This window comes from Antechinus flavipes, chromosome 4, assembly GCF_016432865.1.
Source record: "Antechinus flavipes isolate AdamAnt ecotype Samford, QLD, Australia chromosome 4, AdamAnt_v2, whole genome shotgun sequence".
Classification (NCBI taxonomy): Eukaryota; Metazoa; Chordata; class Mammalia; order Dasyuromorphia; family Dasyuridae; genus Antechinus; species Antechinus flavipes.
Genome location: NC_067401.1, coordinates 39,865,021 through 39,892,865, shown reverse-complemented (window position 1 = coordinate 39,892,865; position 27,845 = coordinate 39,865,021). Strand labels below are relative to the sequence as shown.

The 27,845-nt window shown below is 40.7% G+C and overlaps 1 protein-coding gene across 1 annotated transcript; it reads right to left on the bottom strand.

Annotated features, from left to right (window-relative positions):
- Positions 1-150: 150 nt before the first annotated feature.
- On the bottom strand, positions 151-27,845 carry GOLPH3L (golgi phosphoprotein 3 like). The gene is made up of 5 exons (XM_051992754.1): positions 27,657-27,845; positions 24,211-24,402; positions 4,881-5,012; positions 4,126-4,240; positions 151-2,365 (listed from the first exon to the last, which is right to left on the bottom strand). The coding sequence occupies exons 2-5, from the start codon at positions 24,394-24,396 to the stop codon at positions 1,938-1,940; spliced, it is 861 nt and encodes a 286-aa protein (XP_051848714.1). The 5' UTR covers positions 24,397-24,402; positions 27,657-27,845; the 3' UTR covers positions 151-1,937.

Genomic DNA, 27,845 nt, shown 5'->3' with positions numbered 1-27,845 from the left:
CCCTAAACGCTAGATTGCTTAATGAAACAACACACTTTGATAAACTGGAGCAAGGAGGAAGGGCAAGTCATTTCTGGACTTGTTCACAAAGGACCCACCTCCAGACAGAGCTCTAGTTGCTATAAAATTATACTCAGAGAGAGACACAAGTGCCAAGAATACAAACTTTATTGAAACAAAGGCGATGGCCATATGCAGGTAAAAGGAAGCTGAATGGCAGTATACACAATGCAGATTTATTTCTACCTGGCCTCTCCCTGTCTTTTTGAGAGAGATACAAAAAATAATGACCAACCAAGGACTGAAAATAACCAAACTCATGATGGCCTCTAGCATCATTTAAAGTGATACTTTCCATAGGACAATCTGGTTTTCATGCAAACGAACAGTTCAAATTGCAAGAAAAGCAAAACCAAGTTGGACTATGAGGGGCTTGGTGTCTGTTTTGAGAAAAGCAAATTTGGAATTCAGCCGAGTTTCATAATTATTACTGACAATTTGCTTCTAGCCATCAAAAGGTCATTAAAGGAAAAACTAAGACATGTTAATTTGATACTATCTGTGGTTACTGTGGCCAGGTTATGGAGAAGGAGGGGGGTTACGCTGATACATTCAATTACTTTTGAACATGCATGATAACTCACCAGAGAGGTCCATTCCAGAACTACCAGGAGGCCTGGCCATTGACAGACAACATTTTAGTCAGAGTCAAGAAGCAGTGCTAATTTGGGGGGAGGGAGAAGGAGGTACAGGGGTGGGTAAATTTCTGATATTAGCTAAACTCATTCCTGGGATCTGTCCTTCCAATCCCAAATTTCCTTCCCTAAGATACATAAGCCCCAAGAGGAGCCCTCAATGAAGTTTTTCCTGCCTATTCTACAGAGATGAGAGCAGGAGACCTTTCTGATACAAATTAAAGATGGGTGTCCTCGTGGCGTGTGGCCATAGCAAAGCTACCTTATAATTAACAATAAACAGAGAATCACAACCTCTGGTCAGGAAGCTTGATGGAATAAATAAAGACCTAGATCACTTTGAACTCAGGAGGCTGCATTCCAAGAGCAATTTCAGTTCTAGCCTCATTGGCTGAAACCAAAATAAATACATGAAAAGAACTGGAGGGCACAGGAGGAAGGAGTGAACCAGAATAATCACCTTGTAGTAAGGGACAGGAATTTCATTCCTTCCCTATCACAGCTTCCAATGTTGCAATGCATAGAGGAGGTAGTTAAGAGACAAATTTTAAAATTGGTTTTCTGGCTGTGGGAAGGTTGAAATGGAGTAGGAGGGAATCTGAAAATTTATCTCTCATTTATCTCTAAATATTTGTTAATGACCAGGCTGGTAGATTTTAGACATGCTTTAAGCCAGAAATGGAAAGATGGGGGAAACCATCGGCATGATAGGGATATACAAATACCACATCTCAAGTGCTTCAAAAACTGATTTTGATTTCTGCCCTTCACCCAAGTAGGATGCTACTTTAATAAACTACAGTACGCTGAAAGAGTCCAAGACACAAAGGACTTGAGTGAGCTATATATTTAAGATGGGACACATTTTTTAGAAAAATGAAGAGCTTGCTCTACTACTTCTGCCTGACACTCTGTGGCTGAAGCATCCAGATCCCGCCTGACTGGTCATATGTGCCCAAGCCACGGAGTGAGCCAAAAAAGGAGAGTGGGTGCCAAGCCCCACGTTCTCCTCCAGCGGATAAGAACTGTTGGGGAAAGTGGCAAGTCTTCATTTGTCATGTCAAGGCCTGTGGCGATGCCCTGAGGTTGCTCCCTTACTCACCAAGAATTTGGTCCAAGAGAAGGAAAAAAAGATGAATATCAACCAACTCCCAAACAAACACCTCATCCCATGAACGGCGCGATGTGGCTTCTGATGGTCAGCAACAGCAGCAGGGGTAAGGAGGAGCCCCCCTGCCGGCTTTAGGATTTATTGAAGGCTGCCAACACGGCCCAGATCATCTCTGTGGCACTGTGCTTTGTTCCTTCCACCTCCGGGTCCAGCTCTACCAGGTCCTTGGCTCGATTCATGGCTATGTCGTATCTGTCATCTGCCAGGCTGGAGAAGACACTCTCCAGCACGTCTGAGGAGTGAGCCAGCACCAGGAGGGCCAGGGTTCTGCGGTCCATGCGCTGGGGGTCGTTCACCCATCGCTCCAGAACGCTCTCCTGGAGCTTTCTGACCAGCCGCTGTTTCTCTGTGGTATTGGTCACTGGGTGTGTGGTCATATCAAACAGTAGGAAGTTCTGCTTCTCGGTAGTCAGAATACCCTTTTCCACCAGGTTTTTGGCAATCCGTTCTCGCACATTCCTCAGCTGGTACTGCAGCTTGAAGGGATTCCACGTTTCACCTGTGATGATGGGTGAATGGACACAGTGCACAGAGACAAAGAAACAAACAAAAACGTTAATTTTCTGACTCGCAGTAGCATGTATTAAATTCTAGGTGTCTCGGGTAAATTTTGCGGCGCTTTGCCCTGCGGTCCACGGCTTCGCTGAACATTCCGGGGTTGACCCTTCTTCCATGGCTCATCACTGGACAAGCACTATAGTGGCCATAAGATCTTGTGAAAAGGGAAAGAAAAGTACTGATTGGGATGGCAGTGGGAAAAGAGGCTGAAAGCTTTTGGATTCTCTCCAGATATCAATTCTCCATGTTTCCTCTGTTCCTGGATGAGAGAAAAGACTGAATCCTAGCCGATGTGATAAGAACAAAGGCTTTGCGGTGACAGAGAATCCACCCCTCCCTGTAAGTCCCTCTTGAGACTTGCCCACACTGTAAGACAATCTGCATGGGAGGGCTCTGTGTGCACTGGGTAGGAGCAGAGGGATGGACAGAAGTTGGCAGACCAATAAAAAAAGGGACTGAGTGTGTCCATCTCATAGGGAAAATGTGGAGATGCACCCAGCCTGAGCCTGAGCCTGTCCCAGTGCCTCCCTTAGTGGTGGGGAAGAAGTGACATGGCCAGTGATTCAGGCCAGAGAGAAGGACTGAAGGGGGCAAGGAAGAAACATCTCCTTGTTTCCCCCGACAGGGATAGGACACAGATGAAGGAACACATGTACAATAGGGCTCAATGATCCCCCAGCAGGCGGCCCGTAGAGGTTCCCAGCCTTTTTCAAGTTCTGTACTCCTTGGCTATATGAACCCCTATTCAGCATGAAAGGAAATAAATTCTTAAGTTGACCAAGAATAAGCACACAAAAAACCCCAAATTACTTTCAATTAATTACTTTCTATAGGATGATGTGGTTATTTGCCAAATCTTCCAAACTGGGGACTCCTGCGATAAGAAAACGAGACTCATCCTGGTGTATTTGGTGTCTGAATTTACAATACCAACCACATGACCCACAGACAGAGGGTAGCCCTTGATGCCAGCCCAGTGAGGGCTCAGACTGCCCTCTGGGCTCGGGCCCAGTTTTCCGTCTGCCTTTTCACCTACCTCATAGCCCCACTCAGGGGAGCCCCTGGGAGCCATCTGATGGCTCTTCGTCTCTCAACAGGCCCCAGTCTTTGCTGACTTTTCTATCTTCCCTGCCTTGGGGACAGATATAAAACACATCAGGCTGTATCTTCTAGAAGCTGAAGACAAAGGCTGGTGTCCCGAAAAAATAGTGTGACTCCTGTCATACCCTTGCCTCCCATGTAATCATCACCCAAGTTTTCTTAAAGATTTCAGAAGCTGCAAGAAGGCATTAGAAATAAGGGGGAAAGGAAGAGAGAGCTACAATCAAGTGGACAGTACTGGCATCTCTGGCAGCTAAAGTGGCACAGTGGGTGGAAGGCTGCTTCGGCAACTCACTTAATCTCTGTTTCTACTTCAGTTTCCTCATCTGTAAAATGAGAACCAGCATTTACTTCCAGAATTGTTGCAAGGATCAAATGAGATAATATTCATAAAGCCCTTGGCACAGTGCCTGGCACATAGTAGGAGCTGCATAATGTAGTTACTTATTATTGATATTAATTTTATGCATTCAAAATCAAGTTCTTATTCTCTCATAAACAAGAAAATCTGAATTTCTGCTTCTCTTTTCTTGGCAAGGAGACAATACTATATCTTAGCCACAAAAATGTGGTAACAAGAGATCCTTTGAATTCTTTTACCTGTGAGCAGCTCTATCCATGTTTGAACCGTTTCTGCCGGTTCTGTGGCCTTGATGTGCTTGAGGGTTTCATCCAGTAAGACATCACCAGTAGGACTATCTGACTTTAGCAACACCTTTTAGAGAAGGAAAGAAACAAGGAACATGTATTTACTCATTCAAAGGTTTTCAATAAATGGCTATTAAGGGACTATTATATCCATAATGTTATATTGATGCTATATGAAGATATGCATCTCTTGGGAGTTTACAAATGAATGAAGACTTAGGACACAAACCCTTCTTTCCCCCCCAAATTAAACAAATACAACAACATAAGAAGAACTTTTAAAGGAAGGACTAAAAGGATTTGCAGTGGATGTAGCAGGAGGAGGGAGGATGGGTACAAAGAGACTGCGTGAATAAGAGCGTGATCCACAGAAATAAAAAAGGGATGCTGGTCTAGGAAGACGGTGAGAAATGTGGTTTTAGAGCTAAGAAGAGGTTCCTGCCTGTGCTAATCATTAATGAACTATGAGCCCTCCATTCCCAGAGGGGATGAGATGAGTCTGTGAGGAGACAGGAGAGCACTGGGCATGACTCCCATGTCCACTGGTTCAATAGAGAAAGTGGAAACTGGATAGCAGCTAGAAGGCAGAGAGAGGAGGAACCAGGGGCCCACTTCTTTCACCTGGTTACTTCCCCTCCCCAGGGCCTCCCTCTCAGGGCAGAGGTGGGAAATGCCCGTGTCTGTGTGTGAAGGGAGGGACGCGCTACCTTTCTGTCCAGCAGTCTCTTCTTCCGGATGGTGGGGGGCTCCAGATGGATCCGGCCGCGCATGGCCAATTCTATCAGGATGCCTCCTCGAAGCCCAGAAGAAATGCAGTCATTCCAGAAAGATGTGTAACCCTAGGGAAAGGGGAGGGGAAGAGGTTGGGGGAAGGCTCAGACTCAGCCGGGTCTCTTTGAGGACATGCTGTCCACTGCTCAGGTTCATTTTCACGGCACGTACTTATACCCTGTCTGTGCGGGGTTCTCTGGTACTTCTGTGAGTTCTTGCTCCCCTGACAGACTAACCTTTCCTAGGCAGGAACTAGTTCTCTCCCAGCAGCTTTGGCTCTCCCCCACACAAGGGAACAGCGTCTCCTCTCCCTCATCTCTTTCCTCCAGCACCAGCACATGATTCAGACAGAAGACGTGGATTCAAATCTGACTTGTGTCATTTAACTATGCTTAGGGGACACAGAGCCAGCTCCTCTGGGCATACCTATAAATTAGGGGGTTGGATAGATAGCCTGTGAAAGTTCGGCACAATTAAACCTGCCGCTTTCTGAGGTTTTGTGGCTCTTCCAGAAAGACCATTTTTTCCCTAGTCCCGGGCCACTGGCAGTCAATAAAGTCAGTCTCTGTAGAAAAGAACTTATGTACTCTCCAAAGTTTGGATAACTGCTGAGAGGTAGGTTTAGTTTTGATATAAGGAAAAACCTCCTTACCATTCAAATAATTCCAAAGTAGAAATGGGGCATCTGGATGCCTTAGTGAGTACAATGCTAGACCCAGATTTGGGATGACCCAAGTTCAAATCTGTCTTCAGACAATTTCTAGCTGTATGATCAGAAAAAATCACTTAGTTTTTGTTCACCTTAATCCACTGGAGAAGGAAATGGCAAATGACAAACCCACCCCAGTATTTTGACTAAGAAAATTCCATGGGTAAAATGATCCATGGGATCACAAGTCTAACATGACCAAACAACAAGGAATGGTCTAGTTTGGGAGATGGGGGGGAGAGAAAAGGGTGTCTCCCGTCACATGAGGTCTTCAAGCAAAGTCTAGATTGACCAGATGGCCGTTTATCAGGCACGTGCATGAGTATGTGCACATTTTTATTGAAGTATGAGCTGGACCAGATGGTCTCTGAAGTACTTCCAAAGTTAAGAGTGCTAACCAAAAACCCCTTAAATAACACTCTCTACAAACTGCTCCTGTGATATTACAGAGTTTAGGGAAGAATACAGATAAGTTAGAAAGAGCAAACCACAAACCATCTAAGCTCTCAGACATTAAGTAGGCTGCTAGAGAGGCCTTAGCTTTGGTGCTGACTGAATTTTTAATCTAGTTGAGATAAGAGTTTAGGAGAAGAAGAGATACCACAAGGTCACTGATTGATACATAAGTGGTACCAACAATGTGCCTTAAAAGTTCAGGGGACTGACCCTTTTACTGGGAGTACTCCAGTTAATAGAGGGGCAGACTGAGCTACATTTAGGCTAGGGAGAGAAAACTAGGGCAGGCATCCCAAGCTGAGGGGATGGTGTGAATGAAAGGGGAGAAACACCCAAGGTGCATTTGAAAAAGAAATATTTTTAGGATGTATCAGAGGAGGTGGATGGGTCAAGGGCCAGGTTGGAGAGGGTCATGAATACCAGACTAAGGATTTTGATTTTACAGACAAAAGAGTTCCTGTAGTTTTCTGAACAAATAAATTTCATGATCCAAAGAGGAGCAGAGGAATTTACAAGTAGAACAGACTCTAGCTTCTGGGGTGTCCTGCTAACTAGAGTCTAATTTTTAATCATACTCATAGTTATGGATATGACCCATAGCTTCAGCAGCTTCCCCTGACAAGATAAATTAGTTATCCTGATGCATCCTTAAAGGAAGAAGACAAAGTGCTTTTCCTCTGAGCTGTCCACCTCAGATCTTTTCTAACCTTACCTCTTCTGCCAAGATCCTCCCTCTTTCATCCCAAGGCCCATTTAACACTGACAGGTCAGCAGAAGTCTTTACAAACTCCACCTCGTCCCTCCCTGGAGTTTCCTGATGTCTATTCTACCCACTTCTCTACCAGTGATCTGCACCTGCTGTGTAGGGCCTATGGAAACAAGGACATCTATTCTTTTTGTAAAAACACTGGTGCTTATTCCCTTTACCTGCTGGTTCAGATTAAAGTATAACATATTCCTGACCAACAATGCCATGTGGAGAGGCAATAAATTGTAGATGCAAATCAAGGCCTTGGTTGCCCCACACATTTCAATTAGGTGTACAAGTAGGAAAGTATTTCTATTTTTCCAGGGCTTTCTTCTTTCTAACTCACAACTCAGCTTTGATTTTCATTATGATGAGATTAAAGATTTCAACCATATCAATAAAGGACAACAAAAGCCAGGAGGTGAACAGATTTCTTCAAAAAGCTTTCTTTCCCACTTCAGCTTCACAAAACCTATTAAAACCCAGAAAAATGCCTTCCTTTAGGACTATGCAGGAGCAGAAGAGTTTTATAAAGATAGAAGGAAGAATAGAATGGCACAAGGTGAGAAAAGATGTGACTGAGGCTGTGATTCCCTTCCTTGGTGGTGTCTCAGAACAAAGAGAATACTGACACAATCTGGGTAAATAATACGTAACAGCCAAGGCAGAGATAGGATGGATTAGGTCTCTGAAGGATTCTTCCTGATATTTCCTTCTAAACATAACACATCCAATCTATTCTATCCCTGCAGAGGGACCCTCGTGATAAAGGGCCACCGCTTTTTAAATCTGAGCAGCACCATCTGATGCAAGAGAAGCAAACCCTTCCCCAGTGCTTGTGCCAATAAAACAGATCGATAGAAAAAGGAACGTAATGGTGTGGTCTAGTGGCTGAGAAGTGAGTAGACCAGACCTCATGAAGCTTTAGGGAGGGATAAGGTGGAGTTCCTTAAGGTTTCTGCAGGGGATGGGATAAGAGTTAGGAATTTGGGCAGAAGAATTAGGGTTAGAAAAGATCTGAGATGGACAACTCAGAGGGAAAAGAGAGGCAAGTTTTTAAAATACTCAGTCCATTTTATATGCCTGGAACAGATGGATCAGGATGGCTAATTTGCAAGGTCCCAAGAAGCAACTGAAGCTATGGTTCACACCAACTCTGGAGGATGTGATTAAAGACTAGATTCTGGTTAGCAGGGCTCTGGAAGCCAGAATCTTTCCTGCTTGGAAATTCCTCTGTCTCTTAGAGAGAGAGGCATATTTATCAAAAATGGTGTTTTGATCATGAAACTCACCTGGCCAAAAAACTTCAGGGGCTCTTTTGTCTACAAAACCCAGTAGAGTGGAAAGTATGAAAAGGGTCATGTGTTAGGTCAAGAAATTTCAATAATCTTCTATCTGAATAATCTTGCCTGAATTTCCACCCAGCAATGTATGCATAGCGCCCTTCCCTATGCGAAGCTTCCTTAAAGACACACCTTAAAACAATTCTATGAAGGTCAAGAATTTAAAAGTTTCCTGCTTCCAGAGCAAACAGAATTAAAGATAGGAGAAAAAAAAAATCTTCAAAGCATACACTAAAAATATTTCAAGTATTCTGACTTGAAGACTGGCTTAATTTCCAAAGAAGAAGGAATCAGCTCTCTAGAAATATGAAAGAATACCAAAAAAAATTGTAATTAATTTTAATTCATAAAATTATGTCAAATAGTGCTTTCTAAAAAAATATGGCATTTTTTCTTAATTCAGTCTGTTGAAGGGGCAAATGAAGAAGAGTGCTCTGGTACTACCTTGGTACCTGCTTTTGTCTACCCCTTCGTCCGATGCCTGCCCAACTTATCTAATCCACATAGACAAAGCTCATGGAGTTAATTCTCAAGGGTCCATCACTGACACTTTAGGATTGTAATGCTGGAGAAACTGAGCAAGATAGAGATTGGAGAATATTTAATTATTTATTAAATGAAGAGATATACTGGGATCAAATGGATCCATCCTTTGGTCCCAGGACTGAATGAGTCTCCAAGAATCCAGCAAACAATACGAGTTCTTAAAGACATATATACACGTGGCTCAGATACAGGGGGTAGACTGAGGCAGGGCGGAGTCAGAGTGCTGAGAGCAGGACAAGACTCTGACAGGATGGGGTGAGCCACTGGAGATGGGATGACACAGGAGATGGAATGACCTAATGGGGGGAGGAAACCCGGACATGGGGAGAGGCATCTTGATAAGATAGTATCTGCCATTCCGATAGCTTGGGATGGGGAGAGGCATTCTGATATTCTAAAATATAAGATCTTTTATTCTTATCAAATATTCTGCTGATTAAGAGGAAGGAGTGGTTTTGCAGGACTGAGCTTTTAGAAATAGGGAAACTGAGTCAGGACTAGGTCAGGATAATTATGGAAACTGATAAACAGGATAAAGAATATTGGCCTGATGAGGTTGACTGGGGGGGGGGGGGCAGGGGGTTGGAACCCTGAAACTGTCCCCTGTGACTTTTAGAGGGAAGTCATGGGGGTGAGCTCTGAAACTCTCCTCTGAGAGAGACCCACTTTTCTCAGTAGTTAGTGGTTTTATTAAGATTAGCCCAGAAAATTCAGCTGGGGGCAATGACAACATTGAAGGAATCTCATTCAAGCCCCAGATTGCCAATAAAATGACCATTCTGAACTCCAAATCTTTGCAGAAGTCCAAAATGGAAATGATGCTTTGCCAATAAAGCTCTCTTCTTGGCAAAGCTGCCTGCCAGGACTCCTGGGTGCTGTGAAGAGACCCTCTTCTCAGTGATAACCTTTCATTATTTCTCTGCCAAGACCTCTTGCCACTCAGAAGTCTGTCTTCCTACCAAAGCTGGCTTCTCAGTGCCAATAAACTTCCCTTTTGCCATTCAGACTTTTTAGGTTCCTGAATACTTTCACACTGGACCAAGGGGATTCCCACCCCAATTCTCACAACTCTCTGCAGTGCTACTAACCGCATCAAGGTCATTAAGAAAATACCAGTATTAGAAGTTGTTCAAGTTCATGACAAGATGATTGGAAAGCACCCATCATACCACTGGTCTGGGTAGTCTATCAATCCCTGTTCAGGATCGACCCCACAGTATTTATTATTTGAGGAAATCTTAGTACCAATGAACAGTCCATGAGGGCCAAGGGTGAACACTAAAATCTTCTTGGCCAGGCTTTTGTAACTCTAGCACCTTGGCACATGGCAGGTACTTACAATCAATAAAATTTTACACATACTTAAAACTGGCAGGATGGGGAAGAGAGTCAAGGCAAGGATTACAGCTTGGGAATAGACTGAGCAGTAAGAGGACTAGAAGAGAAGACAAAGAAAATGGCTGCAGGGGAGGCACAATGGGCATGGATCAGATAAGAAGATTCCATAGTTGATCAACACAGAAGTGGAACATTTTGTATATAATGACCAAGGGCTATCTCTGTAATGGAGAAGCAGAATGGAGGAGAAGGTCTGGGAGAATGTATAAGCTAGCTCTGAACCAGGACTCACCCTGCCTGTGCCTGGGGGCAAGGAGGAACCTCCCAAGGCCTGTCCCACAAGTAAAAGGTGAACTTCATCTTAGACCAAAGTGTTGCAATGTCTCCTCTTCCTCACCCCCACAGCTAGTGAGCTGGGGATGGATATGTAAAGCAAATTATATACTGGATAAACAGGAAATAACTGAGAGAAAGAAAGCATGAGAATGAAGAAGGGTTGAGGAAGGCTTCCCGTGAACTTAGGCCTTAAGGCCTTGCCTTTAAAGCAAAAAGGGAGGCCAGCAGTCAGTGGACGAGGGAAAGTGGGCAGAGGAAATGCGTGGAGCTGAGAGGCAGTCTTGCTCACAGAACAGCAGGAGCCACGGCAGTGTCACGGGATCGGAAGGTGTACTGGAGTCATGTGCAAGAGGCCTGGAAAGGGGGCAAGGTTATAAAGGACTCTTGAGTGCCCAACAGAGCCTTTTGTCCTGGAGGTAACAGGAAACCACTAGAGCTTGTTGAAAGGGGGCAGGAGGAGCAAGAAATGCCACATGTGATCTTTCCTGCGCTTTAGAAAAATCACTTTAGGGGCAGAATGGAGAATGGAGAGACCCTCCCCAGCAGCTACCGCAATAATCCAAGCATGAAGTGATGAGGGCCTGCACTACAGTGGCAGCTGAATCTGAGAGAAAAGTGACCAAGAAAGTATAAAAAATGACCAATTCCTTAAGTGGGATTAATTGACCTGTCCAGGGTCACACAGCTGTAAGCGTCAAGTGTCTGAGGCTGATGGTCCTCCAGACTCCAGGGCAGGAGCCCCTGCCACCTAGCTGAATGGGACTGATTGGATGAAGTATTTCTCAGTATTGCCGCATGACCCCTGTTCCCAGAACTTTGGACCTTGGGGGAGGTCATGTACTCTCTGGAGGAATGGACTTTGAACCTGAGATACAGGAAGTTGCAGAAAGTGACATGACCTGTGGGAGGCAGCGACATTGGTGATCATTGGTCAAGGATGGTTATATCCTATTAGTTTATCCAATGAGAAGGCGGAGTCTTTTGCTTTTAAATCCTAGACAAGCCTGAAACACTTCAGATTCCAGGTGCACATGGGGGAGTTGAGATGGCTCCTGTCTGGGCCTCTCCCTGCAGGGATTAAACAAATGTTTTCTCTTTATACCTGATAATGTTTTTAATTAGTTAATTGGATTGGGAAGGGGGTCTTACATCAGACCTGTCCCACACATAACAATCTGAACAAAGATCAATTCTTAAGCTATTTTATGTGTGAAATCTTTATGAAAATAGCCCATGTGCATACATCAACAGTATCCTTGATAAAACAAGAAAGGAACAGATAGGTTTTTAATGATTATTTTCTATAGCAGAAATGGATATAGTCTCAAAACTGACTGAAAACTGACCAGAATATCCCAAATTATCTGCTGTTAGTTGGTTTAAAAAATGCATTTGATATCACACTGAAAAATGCAAATTGAGAATGCTTTTCAAACAAGCAGTCTCCCCAATTAAAATTATACAAGAACTTTTTTCATCAATCACCTGAGCACCAACAAGCAAAACATGAAAAAAGAAGGAGATTTATTTACTTACAGAAAGGTATCAGTACAAAGAAGGACTAGCACAGAACCTAATATACAAAGAAAGATTTGTCAATGGTGAGTATGGTTTTTCAATTACTTCTATCTACAGCACTGGAACACAAAAAACCTTATCCAATTAGATCTATGATCATTCAAAGGAGGACTGGTTTTTTCCCTTTATTGTCCTATTATCCTATGGAATGGAAAACAAGTCTTTTCCTTCATTCTCCACTCTGTCCACAGTTCCTAGGAGCTGACTTCCAAAAGAAGGGCACCAATAATTAGCAAAGTGGAAGGTGTAATGGGCTGAGGCTTGAGTTGATGCACTGAGGTCCCAAGCACATGAGGCTAAATAGTAATTGGACCATACTCTATTAATATATAAGCTTGGAGAAAGAATAGCCCCCGCTCACTCTTTGCACAAGTCCTGATGTGTTGTATAGGAAATGACCATTTTGGTGGGTGGAGGCAGGGCAGAGGAAAGGGAAGCTGAAAGAGAGGCTGCTGGCTGGCGTCTTGTCACAGCTGCTCACATTGCTATTGCGACACCCCCTTCATCTCCGATCCCCCTTTCACCTGCAATCCCCCTTCACCTCTGCTGGCTGGCTTCCTGTTGCAGCTGCCCATATTGCTATCGCAATCCCCCTTCACCTCAAAAAGAATAAAGATTGAAGATTTTTCCCTTAACCTGAATTCCTGACTCTGGCTGTTTTTAAATACGCGGTCATCACAGGAAAGCTTTGTGTAAGTAATTCCTGGGGTCACAGGTCTCTTCCAACTCTGAAATTCTATGAGTCAACTGAAATTTTATATATATATATACATGTATATGTATGGGTGTATATATATTATTAAATAAGATAAACACATTTTATATAAAATCTAATGTATTATACATTATATATTACATAAATACACATTACATTTTATGATTATACACAGTATTAATAGGTTTTATTATATTTACACACCACATATTTTCATATTATGTTATACATTCTATTGTTATATATAATCATATATAAAATATAATATATATTCATGCAATATATAATGTCTTATTATATACTGAATAGATACATAAGATATTAGATTATATACTAGATATTATTACATATAAATTATCTTATTTAATAATATACACATACACATATAAAAATCGCAATTGACTTACAGAATTTCGGACTTGGAAGAGACCTGTGACTATCTAGCATTATTGAAAAGGCATGTCCTCTATGACACAGGAGGCAAAAGCCATCCTGCCTTCGCTTGAAGATTTCAGAAAAGGGCGAACCGCTCTCTCCATGGAGCTATTTCTGCTTTCAGAAAGTTCCAATTATTATGTGATCATAGATTTGGAGTTGGAAGGGACCTCAAAGGTCCTCGGGTCCAAGCTCAGAGGTGAACTTGACTTGCACAGGATCATACAGCAAGGAAATGGTTGAGGCAGGATTCCACCTATGGTCTTTCTGATCCCAAGTCTAGAGCTCTCTCATCTCCATTACATTAGGGTATTTTTTCATGGCATCCTTGACTTCCACTCGTTTCTACTTGTTCGACCCTCCAAGAACAAGCTGAATAATCCTTCTCTACAGGACAGACCTTAAAGCACTTGTAGCAGCTCTCTTGTCCTCCCTATGGGCAGTTCATTGGGACTAGCCTTGGCTGCAAAGGACTTAAACCAATTCTCCATCCCCCTAACCTCTCTACCCCTCAGTACTTTTACAAGCCATCTTTCTTGCTCTAGCTTCATTTGCTTCCCTTCCTACTCTATAATCTTTGTCCATCCTATGTGCTACTCTTAAAATTCACAGCCCGATGCCCCTCACATCCTGCCAAGTTCCAACACTGGATTACTCTGCTATTTCCTCATCCCAGCCCTACCCCAATGCTGCCTGATGAGACGGTTCTTCTTATGCCAAAGTCAATGTCTCTGCAAGTCCCATTTTCTCCTGTCTTTCCCAGAAATCTGCTCCTTCTATTTTCCTTCTAATTTTCAGTCGTTCCCTGGTTTCTTCCTTAGTGCCAACAAACATTTTCAACACATGTTTTCACCAGCTATCTGAAATGCAGGGAGTGTTCTGTAGTTTAATCTTCACCTCCTGATTTTCTTCAAGTTGAATTCCCAACCTTCTACAAAAATACCTTTTTGGTTTACCTTAATGATAAGATAGAAACCACTCAAATTTTGAAGCCATGCCTTAAAATTGAAATACTAATCATTATTCTTCTCTAGCAAATCCAGAACTTTATTTGTTTATTTATTTGTTATCATGGTAATTCTGTCACTGTGAAATCAGTTGCTTGTAACAAACTGGGAAAACATCTTTACAATTAAAGGTTCTGATAAAGGCCTCATTTCCAAAATATATAGAGAACTGACTCAAATTTATAAAAAATCAAGCCATTCTCCAATTGATAAATGGTCAAAGGATATGAACAGACAATTTTCAGATGAAGAAATTGAAACTATTACCACTCACATGAAAGAGTGTTCCAAATCACTATTGATCAGAGAAATGCAAATTAAGACAACTCTGAGATACCACTATACATCTGTCAGATTGGCTAAGATGACAGGAAAAAATAATGATGAATGTTGGAGGGGATGCGGGAAAACGGGGACACTGATGCATTGTTGGTGGAGTTGTGAACGAATCCAGCCATTCTGGAGAGCAATCTGGAATTATGCCCAAAAAGTTATCAAACTGTGCATACCCTTTGATCCAGCAGTGTTTCTATTGGGCTTATACCCCAAAGAGATACTAAAAAAGGGAAAGGGACCTGTATGTGCCAAAATGTTTGTAGCAGCCCTGTTTGTAGTGGCTAGAAACTGGAAAATGAATGGATGCCCATCAATTGGAGAATGGCTGGGTAAATTGTGGTATATGAATGTTATGGAATATTATTATTCTGTAAGAAATGACCAGCAGGATGAATACAGAGAGACTTGGAGAGACCTACACGGACTGATGCTAAGTGAGATGAGCAGAACCAGGAGATCATTATACACCTCGACAACGATATTGTATGAGGATGTATTCTGATGGAAGTGGATTTCTCTGACAAAGAGACTTAACTGAGTTTCATTGGATAAATGATGGACAGAAACAGCTACACCCAGAGAAGGAACACTGGGAAATGAATGTGAACTATTTGATTTTTGATTTTCTTCCTGAGTTATTTTTACCTTCTGAATCCAATTCTCTCTGTGCAGCGGGAGAACTGTTCGGTTCTGCAAATATGTATTGTATCTAGGATATACTACAACATATTTAACATATATAGGACTGCTTGCCATCTTGGGGGGGGGGGGAGGGAGGGGAAAAAACGAAACATAAGTGATTGCAAGGGATAATGCTGTGTAAAAATTATCCTGGCATGGATTCTGTCAATACAAAGTTATTATTAAATAAAATTAAATTTTCAAAAAAAAAAAAAAAAAAGAAATCAGTTGCTTGTTATATGGGTAAGCCATATAATTATTTTCAGTTGGAGCAAGTATAGGATATTGCAGCTTTTAAAATTCTGAGCCTGTATGTTTATCAAATCAGAGAGATGACTGTGTGCCATAAAAACTAAGCAGGAACCATGGTGCTTTCCCTCAAGGGATTTACAATTTAACAATTAAGACACAACTAGAAAACAATTTTGCTGTTGTCTTTGAGCCATTTTGGTCTTCATGGCCCCATTTTGGAGTTTTCTTGACAAAGACACTGAATGGTTTATCATTTCTTTCTCCAGTTCACTTTGCAGATGAGGAAACTAAGACAAACAGTTTTAAGTGATTTGCCTAGGGTCACATCATTAGCGTCGGAGGATGGATCTGAACTCAGGTCTTCCTGACTCCAAGCCCAGTGCTCTATTCTCTGCAACACTTACTTGCCCTTCAGAGAACACTAGTGTCTAAATAAGCTCAAAATTGAGTGGTTGTAGACTTGGGCCATGAAAATTTAGGGAATAGAAAAATTGTCATATACTGGAGAAGCTGAAAGTTTCAAGGACGAGTTGATGAGACTTTACCTGGACTTCAAAAGAAGTGTAGGATTTTACCTGATGGAGAAAAGACAAATGAGAAGTGGAGAAAAGATGGAGGAAAACAAATTCAGGCAGAGGAAAGAGAAGGGTGAACAAAAAGAAGCCAGAGAGGAAATCTCTCTGAATAACAAAACTGAAATAAAAGGTTCATGTTGGGGAGGAGCCAAATGAGAACAGACAGAGGGAGGCAAGTGACAGAGAAAGGAAAGCCAATGTGAGGAGGGAAAGGAGCAAGCATTTACACAGCACCTACTGTGTGGTAGGCACTATGCTAAGCACTTTTCACAAATATCTTCTCTGATCTTCACAACAACCCTGCGATGTCCGTACTTCTAGTATCCTCATTTTACAGATGAGGCACCCAGGGTTATAAAGCTGAATTTGAACTCAGGTTCTTGACTTTAAGTCCAACATTCTATCTACTGCACCACTGGCTGCCTCTGTGAGGGTAATAGTTATGAAAAGCCATTTCCCTTAAGGAGCTTCATTTAATGAGAAGAAATGACATAAACAAATCATAAGCAACAATCTCAAAGAGCTTTTTACTTCACATGGGACAGAACTATCAAGATCAGGGCTTTTTAACTTTTTCTACTTCCAATCCCTTTTTGCCCAAGAAATTTTTATGTGATCCTGAGCATAGAGACATATAAAATAGGTATACAAATCAATCATGTACTGATAATAAGCCATAATTACTGATGATAAGTCTCTCCAGTCAGTTACGAGACCCTATGTGGGGTCATAACCCACAGTTTAAGATTAAGGGACTTGTCCGGAGTCACTAAGCCAACAGGTAAAAGACATGAGACTAGAACATAGGGCTTCCTGAGCTTTCTTATTTCTCCCTTGATTTTCTATCCTTGGGAACATTCTATAAGTACCATCTTGTCACTAAAAAGTTATAGGTCCCTGGAGGATCCATTAGCGCTCAGAATGTCTTAGTTTGTCCATAAATGCAGCTGATAGAAAAGTGATTTAACAATGTTTTGCATGAAGTACATGAAGAGCCTGTATTAAATTGCCTACAATTTTGGGGGAACTCAAAATTTTTTAAAATGAAGGTTAAAAAATTGTTTTTAAAGGCAATTGGGAAAAAATAATTTTAAAAAATGAGATTTAAAAAGGAAAAACATGAAATTTATTGAGTGGTTCTCAAAATTCTTCCTCTACTCCCTTTTTAAATAGATGCTTTGCTAGTAAAGTGGGGTGAAATGCACTATTTTGTCTCCCAGGTGGAACTTACAGAAGTGTTGCCAAGAGGATATCCTCCTACTCTTATCTCGGAAGTGTGATTAGAAGAATCAGACATTTCCTTATGGACCCTTCTTTTTAACTTCGAGCAGACCACAGCACCTAGGTCTCTAACAGGGCCTTAGGACTGGAAGGGTTTTTAGAGATCATGAGGTTTGACTTTCCACACTGAGAATGCCCTCTAACTTATCTGCCCAGTCACTGACTCACTATTTCTGGTGATTGGAGTGGCAGGAGTAAGAGAACTCACTATTTCTGGTGATTGGAGGGGTAGGGGTGAGAGAAATGAGGGGCACTCCCTCTCATTTGTGGATGCTCTACTGGTTACTGGAATTTTTTTTAAATCTGGAGAGGACCTCCAACCCACAAGCAGCAGCCTCGGTTCTGTCTTCTGGATCTACCAAGAATTAAGAAAATTCTTTCCTCAGATTACAGAACTCCAACTATTTGGAAAAAGCAATACTCTAAATGCACAGTTCTCACCGTGTCATTCCTTCCTCAATAACTTCTATTCACTCCAGATATCTAGGACTAAGAGCAGGCGTCTCACTTTAGCTCCAAGCTATCTTTCCAGGCTTACTATCCAATATTGTCTGCCCCCACATGCTATGATCCAGTCAAACTCATGTTACCATCTTTATGCATCTGCAGAAGTTAATACCCAGATGTGGGACGTGTCTCCTTCTCTCTTCGCTGTCTTTCTGCAGAGCTCAAATCAAGTGACACCAGCATCCCCCCTCCCCACAACTACCATGTAATAAACTTAGATATACTTTTCCTGATAAAATATAAGCTTCCTGAGGAGCAATTCTTTCATCTTTTTTTTTTTTTTTTTTTTTTTGGTATTCCCAGGCCTTAGCAGAGTGCCTTCCTCATTTATGTTTGTTGTTCAGTCATTTCAAATTCAGTCAAATTCAAATTCAAACTATTTTGAGTTTTTTCAGCAAAGATACTTTAATGGTGTGCCATTTCCTTCTCCAGCTTATTTGACAGATGAGCAAACTGAGGCAAACAGGGTGAAGTGACTTGTTCAGGATCACACCATAGTAAGTGCCAGATTTGTGCTCAGGAAGACAAGTCTTGCTGATTCCAGACCAGCACTCTATCCATTGTACTGGATGCTAAATGTTTGTTGATTGCCTGAAAGCAGTTCTCCTGGTTCCTCCAAAAGCTCTTCTTTTCCACATTAAACATTGCTAATTCCTTTATCTGTTCCTCACATGACACAATTTTAAGTTACTTAAAACTTAAGTCATTCTTAAAAACACTTATTTACATCTGGGTCACTCTACTCTGGATGTCAAAATCCAAAGGATCTCTTTTAGAACATGGCCCTCAGAACAGAAGGCAGTATTCCCAAAGTTTTGTCCATGATAGTGGGACTATCTTCAGTGACTTTATCCGTTTCTAAATTTCAACTTTAGCTTCATCTTGAGGTCTTACATCACAGGTGAGAACGTCAAAATATTAAACGTTAGAGGAGTGGTTCTCAAATTGCTTTGAGTAAGGCAGTCTTTTTAATGCCAAATAATTTCTCAAAACTCCACATGAAAGTAATTGAACTATGTGTATACAGTGATTAATATAAGAGGATGAAAATTTAATATAAGAAAAGCAGCACGATAGATGTAGCAGATCCTGGAATGGACAGGAAGACCTTCTGGGACATATCCTGAGTGTGTGATTCTGGGGAAGTCAATGGTCCTGGAACCTCTGAGACTAGTACTAGCAAAGCAGTGACTGAGCAGCACTGATAGTTTCCCCACAGGTATTCCCTACTCTAATGAAATCACAGGCCCAGGTCAAGGGAAAGGGAGAGGTTTTATGTCTGAAAAACAGCAAACATTTCTGATATCTTTTATTCAGTATCCAATTGGTATTCTCTTATTTACTTACTGAACTATGGTGCAGATTTGATTAGAGCTAAATAATGATTAAAAATGACAATGCTTAGTATGTAAACAGAATATTGGATTCCTTACCATAATTCCAGGGCATACAGGGAGAGAGTCCACAAGTTGGGAAAAGCTGTGAGTTGAGCCCAGGACAAATGGCTCATGAAACAGCTATTGGCTGAAGGTTATACCCTTACTGCTTAACAGTACATAGGATAAACCACTAGATTACCTATGAAGCTACCTCAGGGCATAAAATTCTTGGGAATGCTGCTTGAGAGTTAACAAGCCTGAACCACTCCCTTGGCTTAGTAAGGAGGACAAAGACAGGCAACAGGCGATGTCATCTTTTAAAAGCATGTCATTTTCAACAGTAAAGTGGCACAATAAAATGGCACCATATCAAGTTCCTGGGCTGAATGGTCCTATCATCATCAGGGGTGGGAAAGGGAAGGAAAACAAGCATTTATTAAGCAGTGCCTGCTTTGTACCAGGAACTGGTTTTCAAATGTTATCTCATTTGTAAATGAGATAAAGCTGTGGGCTAGGTGCTGTTATTATCCCCACTTTGAGGTAAAGTGCCTTGCCCAGGGTCATATAGTTGTTAAGTGTCTGAAGCCACATTTGAACTCAGGGCTTCCTGATTCAGGCTTAGTGCTCTAAGCCAAAGCTTTTAAAACTGTGATCACAACCCCATAAAACCCCATGATTTATTATCAGTAAATGTTGGACTATCTATCTATCTATCTATCTATATCCCTAATGTTATGCAAAAATTTCTTGGGCCAAAAGGAGGGATCAAAAGTGGAAAATGTTTTAAAAATCTTCCTCTAAGCTCTCAACTCCAGTCAAAAAAAGATGAGACTTTTTTCCTCACTGCCAAAGTTAGATCTAGAAAACAGTTGATACTTTGAAGAAGGAACAGAGATGAGTTAGTTTATCTGAACTATAGTTATTCCACATACAAAATAAGACTTTAGCCTTTCAAGGTATGAAACATTCCTATCTAATGCTAATTAGGATTGGTTTAAAAATTTTAATTTGAAAATTTTTAAAATGCCTCTGCCTTTCAGAATTTTTTCTTTGAAAACCTGTGGCTATTCCATTTGTATTTCAGTAAATGCGAGAGTCATATTAACATACTATATTTCTAATGAATAAGAGAGAAAATTAAACAGTGACTTACAAATAGGAGTTATTCAATCAATTAGGATTAGTGAAATTACAAATGAATAGCCAATCCAGGTACTGTAATTGTAAGAGATTAAAAGAACTCTTCTCCTCAATCATTAAAACACAACTGTTCACTTAATTCTTATTATGGATAAATTTATATCCAGAAAATATAGATTCTAATAAATTATCAAGTTATAAAATCCCAGTCTTTCACAATTAAACATCAGTGAGTCAGTAAAAGCTCAATGTATCACAAATTCTTAACAAAAGCAATATTGACAATTCAACAGGATCCTGTTTTCAACAGGAAATGAATCTATTTTCCATTGGCCAGGTTGGAGCTCAGGTTCAGTGTACTCATTTGATGCCAAATGTTCTTTATTTGTGGTAATATCAAATTTTCCAAAGGTGTTTTTTCCATATTTGAATTTCCCAATGTATCAAAGAAAGAATTTATATATTTTCAAATAAATTCATGGTGTATCTTCTATACTACAAATTTCTAAGAAAAGAAAAGACAGCTAGCTAACTTTCTGTAAAATCTGGAATACAATCAAACCTTTCCAGCTGAATGAATTAACCTCATGAAGTGAAGTCTTCTTTGAGATCAATAATCTGAAAAATTTGTCTTTGAGTTTTGAAAATATAGGTCTAAATTTAATTTCTAGTGCCACTAAATGATGTTTCAAAGCAGAGGCTAGGAAATCATTAGTCAAATTATCTTAAGGTAAGTCTTTTCAAGTTACAAAGTTTTTCAAAGAAAGAAACAGTTTCATATTTGTTAGAGTCTCTGAGATGCCAACATGACATAATAGGTTGGCAACCCGGAAAGGCCTAGGATTCAAGGACTGATTCTGATACAACTGGGAATACAACCTTAGGCAACTTTTAACCCTTCAATGCTCCAGGAAGTTCTCCAAGCCTATAAATTGGCCTACACCAACTAAAGGAAGTTTCTTATACCAAAGAAATCCGAGGTCTAGCAAAACCTATCCCTATATGATTGACACCAAACACTACACACCCAGTTCTTTGGCTAAAGAGAATAAACATAGTGAGTAACAAATCCTAACAGAAGCAAATGGTTGAATTTGGCTAAAGTACTTAAATGAACTTCTTTTCATTTAATCATGGTGCTCTCTTAATTAAAAAAGCTTCAATGCCCCTCTACTCACATTTCCTACTTATAGGGTAAAATCCAAGGACACATAATTATCTTAAACTCAGAATATTCATTAAATCAGTAATCTGGAAGATCAGTAGAGGAAGTACAGATGCTACCTAATTTACACATCTGCAGAGATAGTAAAGGTAAGTAAGTGGCAGTTCAGAATTGCAGTTCAGGTACATTAGACTACTTCTTCCCAAATGATCTGATTCAAAAATGTCTATAAACTTTCCTTATATTTCCACGAGTTAAATAAGATAAAAACCCTGTTTATGAACTTTCCTTTGAAAGCCAAATAGAGTGATCCAAAAGGCTGTTAATTCAATTCAACAGCCATTTAACTAACTAGTGCCTGCTACACTCTTGGCATGGTACACAGCAGAGTTCGTTAGAGATTAGAAGATCATTAATCAGGACAGGATGTTGTGTAGAGATTTCTACAAAGGGAAGGAAAGGAGAGAAGACAGATGACACGATCATAATGTGTGAACACAAAACACTAACTGATGATCACAGACTAAGTCCAACCTCTCAATCTACAAATCAGGAAATTGAGATCTGAACTCTAGGATTCCATCCTCCTCCAGGACTTTGAATTCCTTTTAACCTGCCCCTCCACAACAGACTTCTCCACTCAATTAAATCCAAGGCTGGAATTCCCATCCTCTTAGATCCCTCCCAGCTTTATTTCTATGATTACTGTGTTTATAACAGCATGCATGCTGGTTAACAGTTTTTTTTCTTTCTTTCTTTTTTTTTTTTTCTGACACAATTGGGATTAAGTGACTTCCCCAGGGTCACACAGCTAGGATGTGTTAAATGTCGAACTCAAGACCAGCTGACGTCAGGGCTAGTGCTTTATCCACTGTGCCACCTAGCTGCCCCTGGTTAACAGTTTTTAAAGTGTTTATAGAAAGATACTTTTTTATTTGACTTCTAACTAATTACCCTATCCCTAGACCCTTTCCTGTACCACAAGAATTGTCCCATGCTGTAAGATTCCTATTAGCACCTATGTAAAAAGACTCACAAAAACAAGAACAGAGAATGGGGGTCTCAAGAACAGAAACATCAATCTGAGCATCTGGAGGTTAGCAGGAAGCTCCCTCCCTTTCCCACACCAGGGCTGAGCAGCCATGCACAATGAACCAATAAATCCCAACAATCCCAAAAATGCATAGTGAACCAATAAATCCCTTCAGTCTTCATTGTTACATACTTTGTGAGAAATGTTCTGGCTGCTGTTCTGAATATCCTTCCCAATCAGTAGCTGTGCTTATTTAATTGGTTCTTTAAAATTTTCTTATATAATACAAGAGCCAATCCAACTTTTCCAGCTAACTCTAGTAATACAATGGAGTTTTGTTTTCTCAATTGATTCTTATTCAATATTTCTTTTGTCCTACAGAGCTCGGATTCAACTTTCTCAACAAACAAGGAGGGAAAGGAAGGAAAAGAAAAAGATACTAAAGACCTTTAAATATTTAACTCCTTTGTGATTACAATTAACAAACCTATAATTTTATCTTAAGGAAAAGGCTATAAATTCCTACTAGCCACAGAGATCCCCATAAGACTTTTTATATATGTCTCTTATTCATGTACTGGGCATTTCTTTAATATTAAGTTAACAACTTTCTTTGTAAGAAGCCTACAGCTTCACCTGAAAAATGGAAAATAAAGAGATCATAATTGCAAGCCAAAGATGTAACAAAGATGTAACTCTTTCCAATTATACCAAAGAATCCAAGGCAAGGGAGATACGATAACATTTGGGACATTTTCCTCAAGTACCCTGAAACGTTTCCTTGTTGGTCATGTCGCCTTTCAGGTCGTCAAATAGCAGTGAGATTAAAGACAAAAAAAAACAAAAACAAAAACAAAAAAAAAACCCAAGGTAAATCATTATTTTCAAGTCAAATCAAAATTGAGGCAATATTTCAGTCTAAGAAATTTTCCACATCTCCATTAATAATGAGGATTTATCATATTTACGCAGAAGATATGCAAATACTTTCTATATGTATACTTTCTGTGAAGGGTAAAAAAATACAGGCACAGAAAAGTTAAATGACTAAATATAGGGTAAAAATGTCCTACTTGGAGGAAGCATCTCTTAGCCAAGGTTTAACATCTCAAAGCAATTATTTGCATTTATATCATAAAGCAATTACATAATAAATGTTCTGTCATGGTAAGGGGAAATACAGCAGGAAGAGGAAAGTTTATATTATTTAAAAATGAAACCAAACCCAAATCCTCATCAAATGAGAATATTTAAGCTTAAGCTAAAACAGAATCCATAACATTCCAAACATTATAGGATTCTTCTCCCTATTCTTTACATGTGTAAAGATAATGTTTCAATATAAGAACATTTCCTTCAGAACTGAAGTCTATAGTGGGCCCTTTTCAAAACAGGTAGCTAATTAATTCTGATTTAATCAACAATTTAGTCTAGGGAAACTGCAAGTACAGTAAGCCTGCCTCTCCCATAAAATCCAAGACTTTGGAGGAGCTTCTCAGTTAGTTATACCTCTGGGTCTTACCTTACAGGCCTCAGTCATCATCCCCAGAGGGTAATGGAGCTCCAAATTGTGGACTACAAAATTCATGCTTTGCAAAAAAAAAAAAAAAAAAAAATCCCAGGGATTTTATTTTTCTTACACTTCTCAACATCAATACGACTAAAATATATCATGCACACGGAGATCGATACCTGAACTCCATTACCTCCTTATCCTTCAGGCCCAGGAGCAACACCTCTTCCATGAGGTTAAGGCGAATATCCTTAGAATCCCCGGAATCATCATTATCCAGGCCTCTTTCTTGGTTGGAGTCTTCCTCACCTTCCAACTTCTTTTCAGAATTCTTGCCAACCTCAGCTCGCCGCCGGCCTCGGTGAGTCAAAGATGACATTCTCACCTGTCCCGGGGAGGTTGGATAAGAACATATACATATATGTATGTGTGTATATATATGTATGTATGGACACTTACAAATGCATATATGCATGGACACACATATATATGGTCAACCATCTCCCTTCTCAATATATATCTATATGTACAAAAAATATTTGAAATTTAAGTTGATAATAGAGTGTAAAGGAAACTTATAACAATGAAGTTAGAAAATCCTATTTGCTTTAAAAAGGTAATGGCCTGATTTGCCTATGTATAATCTTTATCGAACTGTGCTTGCCCCTCTCAATGATGATAGAGAATTTGGAATTCAAAATTATAAAAAATGAAGGTCAAAAAAAATTAAAATTCATTAAATAATAAAGTAAATATGCATTTGTAAAAAAAAATGGGGGGGAATATATTCTTCATGTATCAAGTTTGATCAAACCATGAAACCAAGTGCTCAACTAGATAATATCTTTATGATTAATAAAGCATTCTTTCTGTCTAGTGTTCAAGTGAACTTTCTATGACCTAATGTAAAATATCATCCACATTGCATCTAGAATTAAAAAAGATAGGCAAGCATGATTTATTAACACTGTTCATTCATACATCTAATATACATTTTTTAAGGTACCTGGGTACCAGATTCTGTGAAAGATCCAAAAATAAATGAGAAACATTTGTCTTCAAGAAGACGACATTCTAGTAGGGTAAATAAGAGATGGACTCAAACAGCTACAACACAAAATAGAATATAAAAGCATGTGGGGGGAAAGATTGTATGAGATTTATTTGAAGAAAATTTCCCTTTAGAGTAGACAGGACAATGGAAAAGGCTTCACAAGAAGTGACTGACCTTCAAAAATGGATAGGATTTCAATAGGCAGAGATGAAGAGGTGACTATTTAAGCAGAAGCATGGGCAAAAGTGGGAAAAAATGTAATGTACTTCAGGTTCGAACAAGCAGCCCACTTTAGTTGATAATTAGAATAAACGATGGTACTGTAGTGTAAGATAAAGTTGAAAAGACAGGCTAGCACCAGATTGCAAACAGTCCTCCTTAAAAGTCAGACTACAGGGTTTGAACTTCATCAGATAGAAAATGGAAACCTACTAAAGTTTCTGATGTGTGAAACAGTGATAAGGGCTGTGAATTAGGAAAATTAATCTGGTAGTGACATGCAGAATGAACTGGAGAAAAGAATGGAGGGAGGGAGGCAGAAAGGCTATTATGACAGTCTGGGCTAGAGGTGAGGAGGGCTCTCCCAAGGTGATAACAGTGGAAATGTCAGGAAGCAGCAGATTTAAGACTTTTTGTGATGGTGGAATCCCTAGGACTTGGTATCTTTAGACATAGAAGATAAAGGAAAGAAAAGTTCAAGGCTATAAGCAAGGATGATCATAAGAACTGTAGTGCATCCACAGTAGTAATGATGTAGAGATCAAGGTTAGATAAGAGTTCTATCTCATGGAGGCTAGTCAACTTTGTTTTACCCATGGCTAGTAAAGACTTCATGTTGGTCAGGGGGGTAACTAGCATTTATTAAGCACCTACTTTGTATTATGTGCTGGGCTAAGCAGTGGTTAAACTAACCTTAGCCAGCGATCCATTTGGCAAATACATATGATTGGTCACAAGATAAAGTGGCAGGGAAGGTGGAGGACACCGTAATGTGAGTTACCTGGTTTTGAAGCTTCAGCGTCATCCTCGACACTCCTCCTGTTCCCTTCTAATATCTAATCAACTAAATCCATAATACCTTTCACATCCATCCCCTTCTCTCTATTTACAACCAACTTAACTCAGGACCTGCTAGACTTTCACCTGTTCTACTTTTTTAACCTGATAATTTTCCAATTCAAACTGCACTATTAGTTTTCCCTGATGTTTCAACCTCCAACCTGCCTGTATTTGCATGTGCCATCCCTTATTCTGGGACTGTGCTCTCTCCTCTTGGACACTTCCAAAGATTGGTCCCATGGCCACCTCCTTCCTAACTTGCTAATGCTTACTCTTGCCTCAAATTATTTTGTAGTACGTTTGTGCACAGGCTATAGCTCTCCCACAGAATAAAAGAATCTTAAAACAGGAATTGTTTCTTTTTTTTTTTTTTTGTCTTGCATCATCAATGCTTTGTGCACAGTAGGAGCTTGCTTAATGTTTGTTGTTAGATCACTTCAAATCCATTTCACAGTCCATGATCTCCAGATGGTTCATCTGTGGCATTTTTTTCAAATGTGAAGGAAAGCTGCACTAGCAGAGTACATTAGAAAAGTCAAAGTGTAAGGAGAAGGGTAATAATGACAGCCAGGCCATTCACAGATAGGTATGTCACTGTGACTAAGAAGTGAGAATAAAAGTGCAAGAGAGCCATGAACTAGAAATATTTATTTAGCTGAAGGTCAAAAGAAACTTCACTATGTTAACAGGACTTAGAGCTAAAAAGGAACTTTGAAGGATCACTAATCCAACTCCCTCATTTTACAGATGGGCTAAGTGGACACTTCAACACAGGGAAAGTATCTTAGGAAGGTCACAAAGTTACTAACAACAGGTGTGGCATTTACGTATTGCTTTTTTCTTTCGATATATGACCTCATTTGAACCTCAACAATCCGGCGAGGTGGGGACTAGGAAGAGATAGCGGTTGACCTAATTGATGTGCCCACGTGTCAGAAATTAGATTCGGGGGAGGGGACCTCTGAGTCCCAGGCTCAGCACTCCATCCAAGGTTCTGTCCTGTCTAAAAGGACATTCTATGTAAAATAAGCCATGCTGAGCTTCAGGAGGGCCTAAATGTTGACTGCAAGAAACATTTAAAATCAACAATTAAAAGGGGAAAAGATGTGGAATTCCTCAAAATACGGTTTCTCATGCAAAATGAGTCCCAAGTGGGTACCCTCGTGGGGTCGTTCCCGTTCCAGTAGGCTGGAAGGAAGCACACTTGGAACTCCAGTTAGAGACTGGAAGAGGAGGAGGAGGAGGAGAAGATGGTAAATGACCGGATCTGGCGCTGCACTAAGCCCAAGCGTGCGTCCTGCCCAGCTCACAGCCAAGAAACTTTAAGCCCCGCGTGACCGTGCCGAGGCGGAGAACTTCCCCGACGGACCCGGGCCGAGGCCCAGGACGTGGCTGCGCGCGCTTGGCGGCGAAAACAATCGTGAAGCCGTCGGACAACCAACAGGTCAGTCCAACCTGCACCGCTGCCCAAGAGAACACTGGCGGCCCGGCCGCCGGTCGCGCGGAGAGGCCTCGAGCTGACTTACCTGGCGTCGCGGCGGCTTCTCGGGGTGCGGGCCCGGACTGTGTCAGGCTCCCGTGGCTCAGGACACCTGTGCACCCTGCAGTCCTTCGGGGTGAGAAACTTATCTGGCGCCGAGGAAGCTCCAACTTTACTTCCTGGTCCTCGGCTGCAAACAAGGACTAACACATCAGCTTCCTCGGCGATCGCTAGG